At 33.1% G+C, this 13,473-nt stretch overlaps 1 protein-coding gene across 1 annotated transcript in view; it reads left to right on the forward strand.

The window, feature by feature from the left end:
- LOC133187604 (leucine-rich repeat-containing protein 15-like) overlaps nt 1-2,913 on the forward strand; it is a 36,401-nt gene extending 33,488 nt beyond the window's left edge. Inside the window, exons 22-23 of the mRNA XM_061323024.1 lie at nt 1,812-1,883; nt 2,847-2,913. Of these exons, the coding sequence (XP_061179008.1) occupies nt 1,812-1,883; nt 2,847-2,913 (139 nt within the window). The remainder of the gene's footprint in view (nt 1-1,811; nt 1,884-2,846) is intronic.
- Nucleotides 2,914-13,473: the final 10,560 nt, after the last annotated feature.

A 13,473-nucleotide genomic window follows, 5' to 3' on the forward strand; every position in this document is an offset into this window, starting at 1 on the left:
ATATGTCGCCCTATTGACATTAAACTCCTATCTTTTATAATAGCTTCAAAATTGCAATTATTTGATGTCTATTTCTTGTCCTACACGATTTTTTCTTTGAGGTGTCCTCACTGATAATGTGATAAATTGCGTTTATTCATTAGAGATTATACTCGCCTCGCCTTCTTTACGTCATTGGTCCACTAGAAATAGATACACATTTACCCAATATCTTAAATATGCCAAACTCAGGTTAAAGGTGAACCCCCTCCCCATTTACAAAGACAACTGTGCTCTCGATGGCATTATGCTATTGCGCAGCCTCCTCCATGGTTTAAGTCCTGAACCTGGAATCGAACCCGTGAATGCTGCACCACTAGTCAGGCTCTACCGACTGAGCTACCCAGACCGATGTCTACGAACTAACTTATTACATACCTCCCTCCATATATTATCTTCACCCTCAAAGACACAACCCATTCTTATTTTTCCCCTGGTAGGACTTTCACCTGCAAGTCTAGGGGTGCTGAACGGCACCAAATTCGTAACAGGGGAGAAGAAATTATATGGCTGGACCTTGAATCGAACTTGGAACCCCAGCATCACTAGTCAGACGCTCTACCAACTGATCTTTACAGCCGATATCTACGATGCAAATTAAACCATTACATCTGGTTTGCAAGCAAGAAGGCAATTTGAGGGTCTCGTTTTGACACCAAGACATCCACAAAGTCAACTGATTTGGCAAGATTGCATACTAGATTGACTCTTTACGGATTAGGCAATTGTTCTTTTTACATAGGGGGATATTGAGTAGTATGTTAGCAATTTTATCAAGTTCAAATACTCTACCCGTTTAGCTTGCTTCAATGATTTTTTTTACTAAACAAGAAGGTGTTCTACTTGTGGTCTAGAACTTGAGATATTCTTAATCAGACGTATTGCTTCTATTAATCTCCCAGAAAGTATAAATACAGCCAAACATGTATTAAGCGACCTATTAAGGGAAATCCTAAATGGTCACATAGGACAGATAGTCTCATAATTCAGGGATTCATATTCTTGCAATTTTCAAACTACATTCATGAATTCTAAATGGTAAAGCATGTACTTGATAATCTGTATTCCTGTCCCCTGTCTTCATCATAAGTTTTGAATCAATTTCATTCTTCTTGGTAAAATATGTTCAATAAACTTTCGTTTTGTAAAAATTGTTTTTATTCTTATTTGTCTTAATTGTAAACTTATTTATTATCTTTTTATTTTTTTGAAAGAAAATCCAAAAAATCTTTTTTTTTTCATGGTTCACACTTTACGAGAGTGTGAAGGATACAACTACTCAGGACAAGGTCATGCAAGAAAGGGGAAAAACACTATGATTATCACAAAGAAAACACAGAACCTTTTTGGCATAAACGTATATAGATTTTTTTTTTAATTCTTGTCGAAACTTTTTCAGAGTTAATCTACAGTAACTTTTAAATGTTTCTTATTTTAATAAACTTCTATTTGATACCAAGTCACTACTTTGAAATATTTATTTAATCAGTATGTTTTGCAAAGTGGGGGCAAAAAGTAAGCATTTTATTACTTTGTTATCAAATGCAAGGATGAAAGTCAATGAATTCCGTGCTGGGACGAAAAAGATGATCGCGTGTTGTATAAACAGGTAGTCGCTGAATTCAGTTAAAATATATTGAAAATTTCACTGGGAAAATTTAGTGGTCATTAAATACAGGCGGGCGCTTTGACAGGTTTGACTGGATTTAAATATGTTCACTTACCTCATACGCAGCACATCAGTGAACTCTTATCCTGCATTCTTTGCATAGAGATCTTTACCTTAACAACATAACCAAGATATCACCTACTGCATTCTCCCCACTGGTGAATCTAAAGTCATTGTAAGTACAGTGTGGTTTTGATTACATATAAGTAAATATAATTCAAAATTTCATTCCAGCTATGTTGCTTTCTGTCACATTGACCTGCTTGAATTAGCGAAAGATAATTTAAATCAGTATGCTTAACATTAAAGAAACAAGATGTGTTTGTGAAACACTGATGCCCCCGCATGGCAGCTTATGGCGAAAGTTAAAGTTTCTCAAATGCAAGTCAAAATCCAGGCCAAAAGATAAAAAATGTTTAATTTGAAAGCCCTAGCTACAACTGTTCAAAATTTATGGCGAAGGTTAAAGTTTTTTAAAAGTAAGTAAAACATCAAGGTCAAGGTCAAAGTTGTTGGTATTCAAAGGAAGGTCTTGTCATAAGGATTACATATGTAAAGTATGAAAGCCCTAGCACTAACCATTCAAAAGGTTACAGTTTTTCGAAAGTAGGTCAAACTCCTATGTCAAGGCCAAAGGGTCAAAGTGGTTGGTATCCAAAGGAAGGTCTTGTCACAAGGATTACATATGTGAAGTATGAAAGCCCTAGCACCAACCATTCAAAAATTATGGTCAAGGTTAAAGTTTTTCAAAAGTAGGTCAAACTCCAAGGTCAAGGTCAAAAGGTCAAATATGATGGTACCAAAAGAAAGGTCTTGTCACAAGGAATAGACATGTGAAATATGAAAGTCATAGCTCCAACCAATCAAAAGTTATGGGCAAGGTTAAAGTTGACAACAGACAGACAGACAAACAGATAAACAGACAAATTGACAAACAGACAGACAGGACAAAAACAATATACTCCCGGGATCTTTCGATCCAGGGGCATAAAAAATACAACAGAAAAGGGTTCCTGCGCTGTTATCATTGTGAATTTTGCCTCTTTGAAAGGACTATGTATAATGCACTTTTTCGATGCCTATCGTTTACATTTGCTGGTTATTAGCTTGTTCTCCTTATATTTAACTGTTTACATAGAAATCTCTTCAGGAACAATATAACAGAGATAGCACCATCAACGTTCTCTGTTAATGTTAATGTTTAACAAGCGCAATAATGTACCCTGAATGGTGATTAAAATAGAAATTTTAGATTTGAGAAAACATTAATTTCTATAATTAAATTCCAGAATATTTAATGTTGAAACTTATTTTTCTACATTGAGGAAACATTTTATTTTCAATGTCAATTCCATGTGTAAAATAACATTAGTAAACAATTCAAGTCTGCTTGTCAACCTGACATAACAAATGTACATATCCCAACTTTAATGGGCTTCTAGTATGTCTTTAAAACATGTTTGAAAAGTTGCAGATGCTAATATTTTATGTAAACATAATTGTACTTCAAGTAAAATGTTATAATGTTATATTTAAAACAAAAATTATGTGCATAACACATTAATAGTACTTGTGTTTTACACCATTTATATATATATATATATATATATATATATATATATATATATATATATATATATATATATATATATATATATATATATATATATATAATGTTACGATTTGTTTAGGGATTTAAGCTACAACAAGATTACACAGGTTTCATCGGCAGCTTTTTGCGGCTTGGTTAATCTGACATACTTGTAAGTATTGTAATTACAGCCAAGATACACCATGCTTTTCTTAACAAACCGACTGACCTTATGCAATGTATTGTTGCAGGAGTCAATTTCTATAAATTAATGTAACGTGTAAACATGAGTTCTCTCTATATATTTTTCCTCTTACTCTGTCTGCGTTGTAATTGATTAGATCTATGTACAAATAATTTGAAATGGTAGGCCAGGGTTCCAGAGCAAGGTAACCTGCACTGTGTTCCTGGAACAGCCAGAGTTCCTATTGTTCTGTGAAGTACCAGGTTCTTTCACCCTTATTCAGAATTACTTCGCCCCGGTACCTCACCACAATTCCTCTAGACTGCTCTCTTTCCGCTTTTAATTCCAATCTTTGCTCTCTTATGTTTATTTCTTTAAGGAGGGATTCTTCTCTTATTCTACTCATATTTCTTTTATTTAAAAATTAATGAAATTTTCTTAGATTCAAGAAGACAATATCACTAAGTGATGGTATCAATTAGATTAAATTTGACCGTTTTATTTTAGACACAAGGTCAGGTCAAGGTCATTATCTTTTTTTCTTGACATTTAGAGTAAAAAATTACTGTTGCTAATCATGTGATGCCTACTTCTATTTTAAAAGATAAAATGTTTTTCTTTTTGCACAAAAAGATGTTACCATATCGGGTCTATCAGATGATTCTACCAAATTAATTGACATTATTTAACTTAAATAGATATTGGCTAATCCGGATTTCCTCTGTTTTTCTTAATTTTTAAGGATATATTAGTTACTTCTTATATTTAAATATTTCTTATTTTTACATATGGTAAAGTAGTCATATAAATATTCAAAATGATACAAAAACAAAAAGCTTTGACCGTTTAATAAGAGAGAAAACACACTTTTTACTGATTTTTTGCTCAAATCTGTTTTAAGGTTGGAGGCTTTCAAAAGCTAACAAGATTGAAGTTTGTTTAGAAAATCATTTTTATTTGCTATGTTTTAAAACTTTAGGGCATTATTTATAATTTAAGTTACATATCAAAATTTCTTCAAGTCTTTGATTGTTTAAAAAAATTAACAACATGTAATGTTCTGTAAGTGATTTTGATAGGCAGAAAAGGAGATATTTTCATACGCCGTAGTTACGCCAAAAATATAGTCCCTTATGGATTTCAAACTCAGTTTACCATTTCTATTTAAAATTGTAATATCATGATGAGTAAAGAAAAATATGATCTTTTAAACACATTACAGCTAATTTTATAAGACATACAAGCAAATGTACTTGGAATATTTCGTCTAGTCAGAAACCAGACAAGAATCCCTCCTTAAGAGGGCTCTTTGATTTACCTCTCGTCTTCAGCAGCTTCTTTCTTCTCTCAGTCGACACTTCAACTAATTCAGTTCGAAAAAGGCCTGGCAGCTGCCAGCGTCTTTTCTTTATACACTTGGCTTATTCTACCTACCATAGGGGTGATCAGCTTATTGGAAGAGTCCATTTTCCAAAATCCCCTCAGATTCAGTGATGATAGGCCTGGCCAAATACGCTACCCATTACAATAATTTCAAACTTAATGTACTTTTGAAGATGTTTATTGATTGATATTTACGATTTTCTTAAACACATATTTACTAAGCTTCAATTCAAGGTTAACCCCCTGGCGGCCGAAAATCTGATCAAACTCTTGATAAAGCGGAAATTTTTTTTGGTTGCACGCTGATTTTGTTTCATTCATTATACATGAATGATTTTTTAATCAATAAACTTTATCATTATCATGTTATTTATTATGTTTTTATGTATCAGCCTAACTACTTTTTTTACTTGATATTAACCATTGCCTTTTTGGGAATATTTAGATCTTTGAACAACAACAAGATAACAAAAATAGCGGAAACAGCTTTCAACGATTTGGTTAAGCTTCAGAAAGTGTAAGTTACTTGAATACAATGAAGACAATAAAGTGCATGACTTAAGTAGAGCCGCTAAGTTCTTCAAATTCATATCGGTTACAAAATACTGCAAACGTATTATATTTTGTTGGGTTTTCTATTGAGCACACTTCGCGGGAAGCAGCCTCCGTTCAATCAAGTACATCGCTAAATAATCAGTCCTTCACGCCAATTATGATGCATTTACAGTGAATGCATTTCTTACGTACATTTGTTAAAAACCATAGCTTATAAGGTATACAGTAAAGAAATCAACAAGTTAAAGTTGAGAATAGCAAAAATATTTCACTTATTCAGACAAACTAGTTTCATAAGAACAAAATCAGAATTGGAGGCGTCCTTTGAAGCTATTTTTTTTTTCTTCAAACAAATTATTGAGATAAAAAGACAAGAGAATGTATATAGCAATCTTTAATAAAGAAATAAACTCAAGTAATTACGTTTCTTTGTCAGTACATACACATGTCTACATAAACAACAACCAAATGAAAAATTAAAGCTGTAGACATACTAGTAATTCCTGATTTACACGAACTCAAATAAACATCCAGCAATCTTTATATGTTTTCGTCAGCAGATCGAGGTTATTATTCCTTGTTAAAAGGAATATTTTCCCCAATAGAAAGTACTTAAAATCAATATCAGCAATATGTTATAGATAGTACAGGGAGGGGAGAAAACTGCAATCAATTCGAAACCCATAAAGTTCGATAATCCCTGCTCTGTTTGTTTAACGTCCCTTCGAGATTTTTTTCACTCATATTGAGCCTAGCTTTGAGACACAACTTATTTCATTAAAGTATGTTAAATCCCTTAAGAGATGTTTTGTGGGCAGACTTACAGACAGGTGTTCATAGACAAAAACACATTTTGTTCTGTTATATGTTAAAAGTAATTTCAAAATCAATTTTACTATAAAAACCGACAGTATTTATTTACATAAACCTTCTATTATATTCTTGTACCCTATCATATTCTCTTTGTAAAATAAATTGCACTAATATGATTATTTGCCTTAAGGTTTCTTTCATCGAACCCTTTTGTGTGTGATTGTCACGTGAAATGGATTTTATACCTGCGAAATGACACGAAAATTCAAATTGATCCCTGGCATGATTTTGCTGTATGCAATGCTCCAGAACGCTTGAAAGGAAAACAACTTAAGATTCTTAATGAATCAGATATGCTATGCGGTAAGATTGCTTTGTCTGTCATATTTATGGTGGCATATTTCAGCCCCCTACATGCAAGATAAATTATGTTAACATGCAAGAAAAGTATGTCAACATGCAAGATAATTATGTCAACATGCAAAATAATTATTTTGACATGCGACTTATTTATGTTAAAATGCATGTTAATATACATAACTCGCATGTTGACATAATTATATACTTATGTCAACATGCGACTTATTTATGTTAACATGCAACATAATTATGTAGACATGCGACTTATTTATGACAACATGCAAGATGATTATGTTAATATGCAAATTATTTATGTTAACATGCGACTTATTTATGGCACATGCAACTTATTAATGTCAACATGCAACTTATTTATGTCAACATGCATGTTAATATACATAACTCGCATGTTGACATAAAACTCGCATGTTAACATTATTATCTTGCATGTTGCATAAATAAGTCGCATGTTTACATAATTCTATCAGATGTTAACATAAATTAGTCGCTTGTCTTCATAGTTATCTAACATGTTAACATAAGTCCCATGTCAACATAATCCTGTTGTATCTTGCTTATATGATGTCATATAATGGCGTTGGTAAGTAAGTTTACCAATACTAAAATTAGATTCTCTAAAGAGATTGGTTACTTGCATGTAAACATAATTATTTTGCATGTTGACATAAATAAGTTGCATGTCTACATAATTATATTGCATGTTAACATAATTTATCTTGCATGTAGGGGGCAGAAATATGTCACCATACATATTGTATTTATTGAACAAGAATCCACACTCGATTAGCATGCTGTTGAATTTTAAACCTATTTTGCTTTTCGTAAATTTAATTGCATCCAAAGATATTGACAAAATTAATCTTTCATGTGTCTATGATCTCCTTAAAAAATGAAATGAATTCATTTCATTTACAGCTATGGTTTTTTTCATAGATCATGTTCACGGCTTTAATCGATAAGATTTCGAGGTAAATTTGGCTTAAAGAAGAAAATACTGTAGCTTTCTATTAATCTAGCACAAGAACAGGACATACTAATTCTTTTTTAGTGTTTACAAATAATTTATTGAAATTCCCATGGGTACTAATAGTACTCCTTTTTTGGCCGACCTGTTTTGTATTCCAATAAAGCAGGGTTTACTGAAAACTTCTACATGAAAAAAGTCAAAATTTAGATACATGTATTGGACGATATTTTGTCAGTTAACAATATCTATTCCCATTCATTCATTCATTCATTCGATATATCCTACTGAACTCGAAATAAAAGACACCACGGAGTCTGACACATCTGTTTCATATATGGATGGTTTTGTTTTATTTGCAAATAAAATGCCTAGCGTTAAAAATTTGCCATTAATTAATGCACAATATAAATATTTGATAAAACCTCGGAAGAGATGTTTTAAAGATCCATTAAATTAATAAAATTTTTGTGTAGTATTCCTCCCTAATTATAGCGGGCTGTCGCAATTTTTTTTTATTTGAGATTGCATAGTAGAATAACGACTGAAAAAGATTTTATTGGGTCTTTGTTCAAATCTTAAGTTTTGTTCCATTTTGAAACCGATTATTTAATGAGGGTTTTTTTTCGTTCAAATCCTAAAACGGACTTTGTATAGAAAAAAGGGAGTTTACCTGACAACTATCAAACAATTAGCTTCATTTCTATTTTATTCTTAAAATTGAAATTGAAATTTTCATAATTAAACCAGGACGTTTCTTTTTTCTTCTTACACTTCTAATACACAAATGTTTTCCCTTCTTTTTGAAGAAAATAAAATAATAGATATAAACCATCATGTATGTTTGATTACATGCGCAAAATCATTTCTCAATACCAATCATAGCTATTTTTAACACATTTTAAGTGTGTTTTAAGTTTTAAGTGAATGGTATACATGAACGTACGGGTTATTTACGAAAAAGTAAACGTATTTACGCAAATGGCCATGGTATTAAGTCATACGATTTGATCAGTGCATGCTGGACGGATTTACTTTCAGGTGTTGCACAGAAATTCTTCAGTACAGCTGATATAACATTTTAATAGGTATTTGAGTTAAGATATATAAACATGTAGTTTAATAAATACCTTGTTTGCAAAAATATTCTGTTGAATATTGACTGACGTCTTTTATATGAATTTTAGGCAATTATTTTCACACTGAGTTGTTACTTTTAATTCATTTGCAGAAGACTTTTCCTCGTCTGCTTCGACGTATGTCAGTGAAAGTACAATTACCCTTGCCATTACCGTTCTTTCTTCTATCACAGTTTTACTGGAAATATCATGAAATTACGTCTGGAGGACAAAATTACAAGGTTAAAAGTCCTTTAATGCTTGAATCTTAGAATATTCAAAATTAAACATGTATGAGCAGAATAATTTTCTGGTTAGTTATCCATGTAAGAATGTTAATAATTGATACCTGTTTTGCATGAAAATTATGCATTTGCGCTTTTATGTGGAATTGTTCTAATGTGCAAAACTTCAACATTTTGATTTGATATGACCTAATGTTTACTTATAAAGAATTCTTGGTAGCTAGAAAAAAAAAATAAACCAATGAATGGTTTCCATGGAGTGTTAAACATTTTTTGCTGTTGATCAAACTTAAATAGTACTAGTATATAATCATATATGTTTTTAAAGCTTATAATTGTGCGATCAATGTACAAGAATCAAATCACAGGCTACCTTAAAGCTTTAAGCTTATTTTATGTGACGTAAATGTAAATACATGTATTAGAACATATGTCTATCTCAGTGTTTATAATCTAAAAATTGTTAATAAAATATGACATGAAAAAGACTCTTAGATTGTTCTTTGTATATTTTCATGCAGACCATAATTCACCGCCTTGGCTTCATCCTAGCCTCAGGGAAAATGCATTGGACAAACTTGATTCCATATATTAAGACTGCAAACTCTAAGACTGTAAATAAAAGATTTTTTAGGTCACCTGAGTCACTCAGGTGACCTATTGCTATCTGTTTTCGTCCGTCGTCGTCCGTCGTGCGTCGTGTGTTAACATTTGAACATTTTCAGCTTCTTCTCTGAAACCGCTGAACCAATTACAGCCAATTTTTGCATATGGCATCTATGTGTGAAGGGGAACAAAATTTGTGAATTTCATGGTCCCTGCCCCCCTGGGGCCTGAGGGGTGGGGCTAAAACCATCAAAATTAATGCAATCTTTAAAAATCTTCTTCTTTACTCCTGGGCATCAAGCAGTCAAACTGTTGACATGATTGTAATAAGCATTGAGCCCTCTACCAAAATTGTGAAATTCATGGCCCCAGGGTCAGGGGTTCTGGTGCTAGGGCGGGGCTATATAGATCATATATTGAAAGTGCATTATTTCTTTGAAAATCTTCTTCTCTACTCCTTGGTATTATTGAAACAAATTGAATACATAGTTATGATAAGCAAGGGTGACTCTACCAAAATTGTGAAATTCATGGCCCCAGGGTCAGGGGTTCTGGTGCTGGGGGGGGGGGGTATATAGATCATATAGTGAAAGTGCATTATTTCTTTGAAAATCTTCTTCTCTACTCCTTGGTATTATTGAAACAAATTAAATACATAGTTATGATAAGCTAGAGTGACTCTACCAAAATTGTGAAATTCATAGCCCCAGGGTAAGGGGTTCTGGTGCTGGGGGGGGGGCTATATAGATCATATAGTGAAAGTGCATTATTTCTTTCAAAATCTTCTTCTCTACTCCTGGGTATTATTTAAACAAATTAAATACATAGTTATGATAAGCAAGAGTAAATCTACCAAAATTGTGAATTTCATGGCCCCTGGGTCAGGGGTTCTGATGTTAGGGCGGGGCTCTATTTATTATATAGTGAAAATGCATTAATGCTTTAAAAATCTTTTTCTCTGCTTCTGGGTATTATTTAAACAAACTAAGTAAATTGTTATGATAAGCAAGGACACCTCTTCCAAAATTGTGAAATTCATGGCCCCAGGTACAGGGGTTCTTGTGCTAGGGTGGGGCTATATAGCTCCTACAGTGAAGGTGAATTATTTCTTTGAAAATCTTCTTCTCTGCCCCTGAGTACTATTTAAACAAACTAAGTATATTGTTATGATATGCAAGGATGCCTCTTCTAAAATTGTGAATTTCATGGCCCCAGGGTCAAGGGTTCTGGTCAAAAGGTGGGGGGGGGGGCTCTATTGATTATATAGTGAAAAATCAAAATTTCTTTGAAAATATTCTTTTCTGCTTCTGGTTAAAAAGCAAAGAAGCTAAGTATATCGTTATGATGAGCAAGAGTGCTTCTTCCAGAGTAGTGAATTGCATGACCCCTGGGTCAGATGTGCTGGTATAAGGGTGGGGCTGTTGATAATGTAGTAAAAATGCATTAATTCTATTAAATAATCCTGTCTGCTCCTTTATGTTAAGCAGTTAAACAAAGTGATTACTTATGATGAGCAAACTTGAAACTTCTGGTCCCAGGGTGAGAGGCTCTGGTGTTTCTCGGTGGTGAAGGGGGGGGGGGCTCTATTGATAATATAGTGAATCTGTCGTGAAAATGCATTATTTCTTTAAAAATCTTCTCTGCACTTGGGCATATCAGAGGCAAAAAGTGTAAAAGTTGTAATAAGGAAGGGTATTTTTACCAGATTTTTGAACATCTGGACCATTTGGTCAAGTGTTCTAGTCCTAGCCAGGGCTCAGTTAATTTGCATTCTACTGAGAGGAGTTATTCCCCTTTGCCATTTACTTTTGATAATTAATCATTGTAAATAATGTACTTGAAAAATTAATAGAATAAGAGAATTATGCAAGAATTTTTATTGTATAATACAAAAAGTATTTTCATAGTTTTAATGATAATGTGGACTTGTAAGTAATAGATAAATAAAAATGAGACAAAAATAACTTGTCTTATTAAATGTTCATCAAAGACCAAGAGAGGCCAATCTAAGAGATTACAACAAGGAATTAAAATAGTACAAAAGCACTGATAGTTTGTTAATATACTATATGGTGATAGTGATAGATGGGGAACAGATTAGAACCTAATTTATGAACTGTTAATGAATAGTAGACTAATTATTTTGTTGATCCTGATCACCCTATTTTTCTTGCTTTTGGGCATCAAAGCTTCACCTTTCATTTCATTTTAATACTCTATGGATCCTCTAAATTGTTGTATTGTACTCAGGTGACCGTTAAGGTCCTTGGGCCTCTTGTTCTCTACATACTAGCATAGCTTTATCAAACTTTGACTTCCTGGTCTCGCTCACCATATTCCCTATGGCCACAATTTCAGCAAATTGGAATCCACAGTGAATTGTCTTTCGGCACTTTCTGAGACGATTTCAAAAGATTTTTTTTCATTTATTCCTATGTGAAATTTTGAGCTCCCTTTTTCCCCCACCCCAGTTCAGCTCAAGTGGTCGTTATTTGGACTTAAATCTATACTTCACGAGGATGATTGCAATATTATATGACTGATTGTGGTGCTGTTGTTCTTGAGAAAAAATATTTAATTTACAGGTTTCCTATTGTATATTCTTATGTTAAACTTTGATCTCTTACAGCAAAGGGGATTTGATAAGTCAACATAGAAACTATCATGTAATGCTCTTTTTCTGGCCCAGTGGTTCTTAAAAAGGTTTTGATCTCATGTCAACCTAATTAAAATAAGATGTTCTGAATTCGCTACTGCTTCTCAAACATGTCTGAGAGGCGGTAGCAGATTCGGATCATCTAATTTTAATGATGTATTCTGTTGATTGTGCTGAAGTGTCGGCCATTTTCATGGAGCTCCTCTGGTTTTATCCATGACAAATAAAAAAGTTTAATTCCAGATCACGCGTTTTCAGAGAAAGAATTTTTTTGATTCAATGTCTATGAAAAATCCCAAGAAGTCTGGTTTCCCGACATATTTTTAATACCTTATATCTCAAAAATATGCCCATTAGCGTTAACTTTGCTGTGGACTTTAACTTGACATTTAGATATCGCCGACGATTTATCAATGAACAGTATTTACTTCCAATCATATGTCGATTCGATATACTGAGTCCCAGCGAACTTGAAATTAAAGACACCAGAGTCTGACACATCTATTTCATGTTTAAATGTTTTACTAGAAAAGACGTTAATTGTAACCTAACAACAAAATTTTATGATAAACGTGATGATTGCAAATATTCTATCGTCAACTTCCCTTACTTATGTAGCAATATACCCTTATCACCTGCATATGGAGTTTATGTCTCCCAGTTGATTCAATACACAAGAGCATGCTCTACGTACGATCAATTTTTTCAACGAGGCAAGCTATTTACGAACAAGTTAATGAAACAAGGATATCAACAGTCTCGTTTGAAGGCATCATTTCTCAAGTTCCATGGTCGATACAATGACCTTATTAGCGAAATCAATATGTCATGTTTAAGGTCAAATGCTGACTGACGATTTTCATACTAATTGTTAGACCGTTATTTACACACTGAAATTTCTGCAGATTTTTCCGTTTACCCGATCATAATAAAGAGAACACGGCAGGTGTGACCGGTCGACAGGGGATGCTTACTCCTCCGTGGCACCTGATCCCGCTTCTGATCTTTCTGGACGTCCGTGTTTGCTCTACTCCCGATTTGTATAATTGTTTAAATGGACAATGAGCTTGAATACTGTTCGATATCTCCATATTTCATTTTTCTCTTTCTTATTTTGTTTCAAATAATGGATACATCGAAAATTGAAAAGTTAAATACAAGTCATCTCAGCAGAATATATCTTTAATTAGATTGGATCTCATGTCATATAATATTTCCTAATCATCATCTCCCCTTGAAAAGGAATATGGCCCTTCATGTGAACAAAAC

This window comes from Saccostrea echinata, unplaced genomic scaffold (genome assembly GCF_033153115.1).
Source record: "Saccostrea echinata isolate AGI-Se365-2 ecotype Australia unplaced genomic scaffold, CSIRO_AGI_Sech_v1 ptg000015l, whole genome shotgun sequence".
NCBI lineage: Eukaryota > Metazoa > Mollusca > Bivalvia > Ostreida > Ostreidae > Saccostrea > Saccostrea echinata.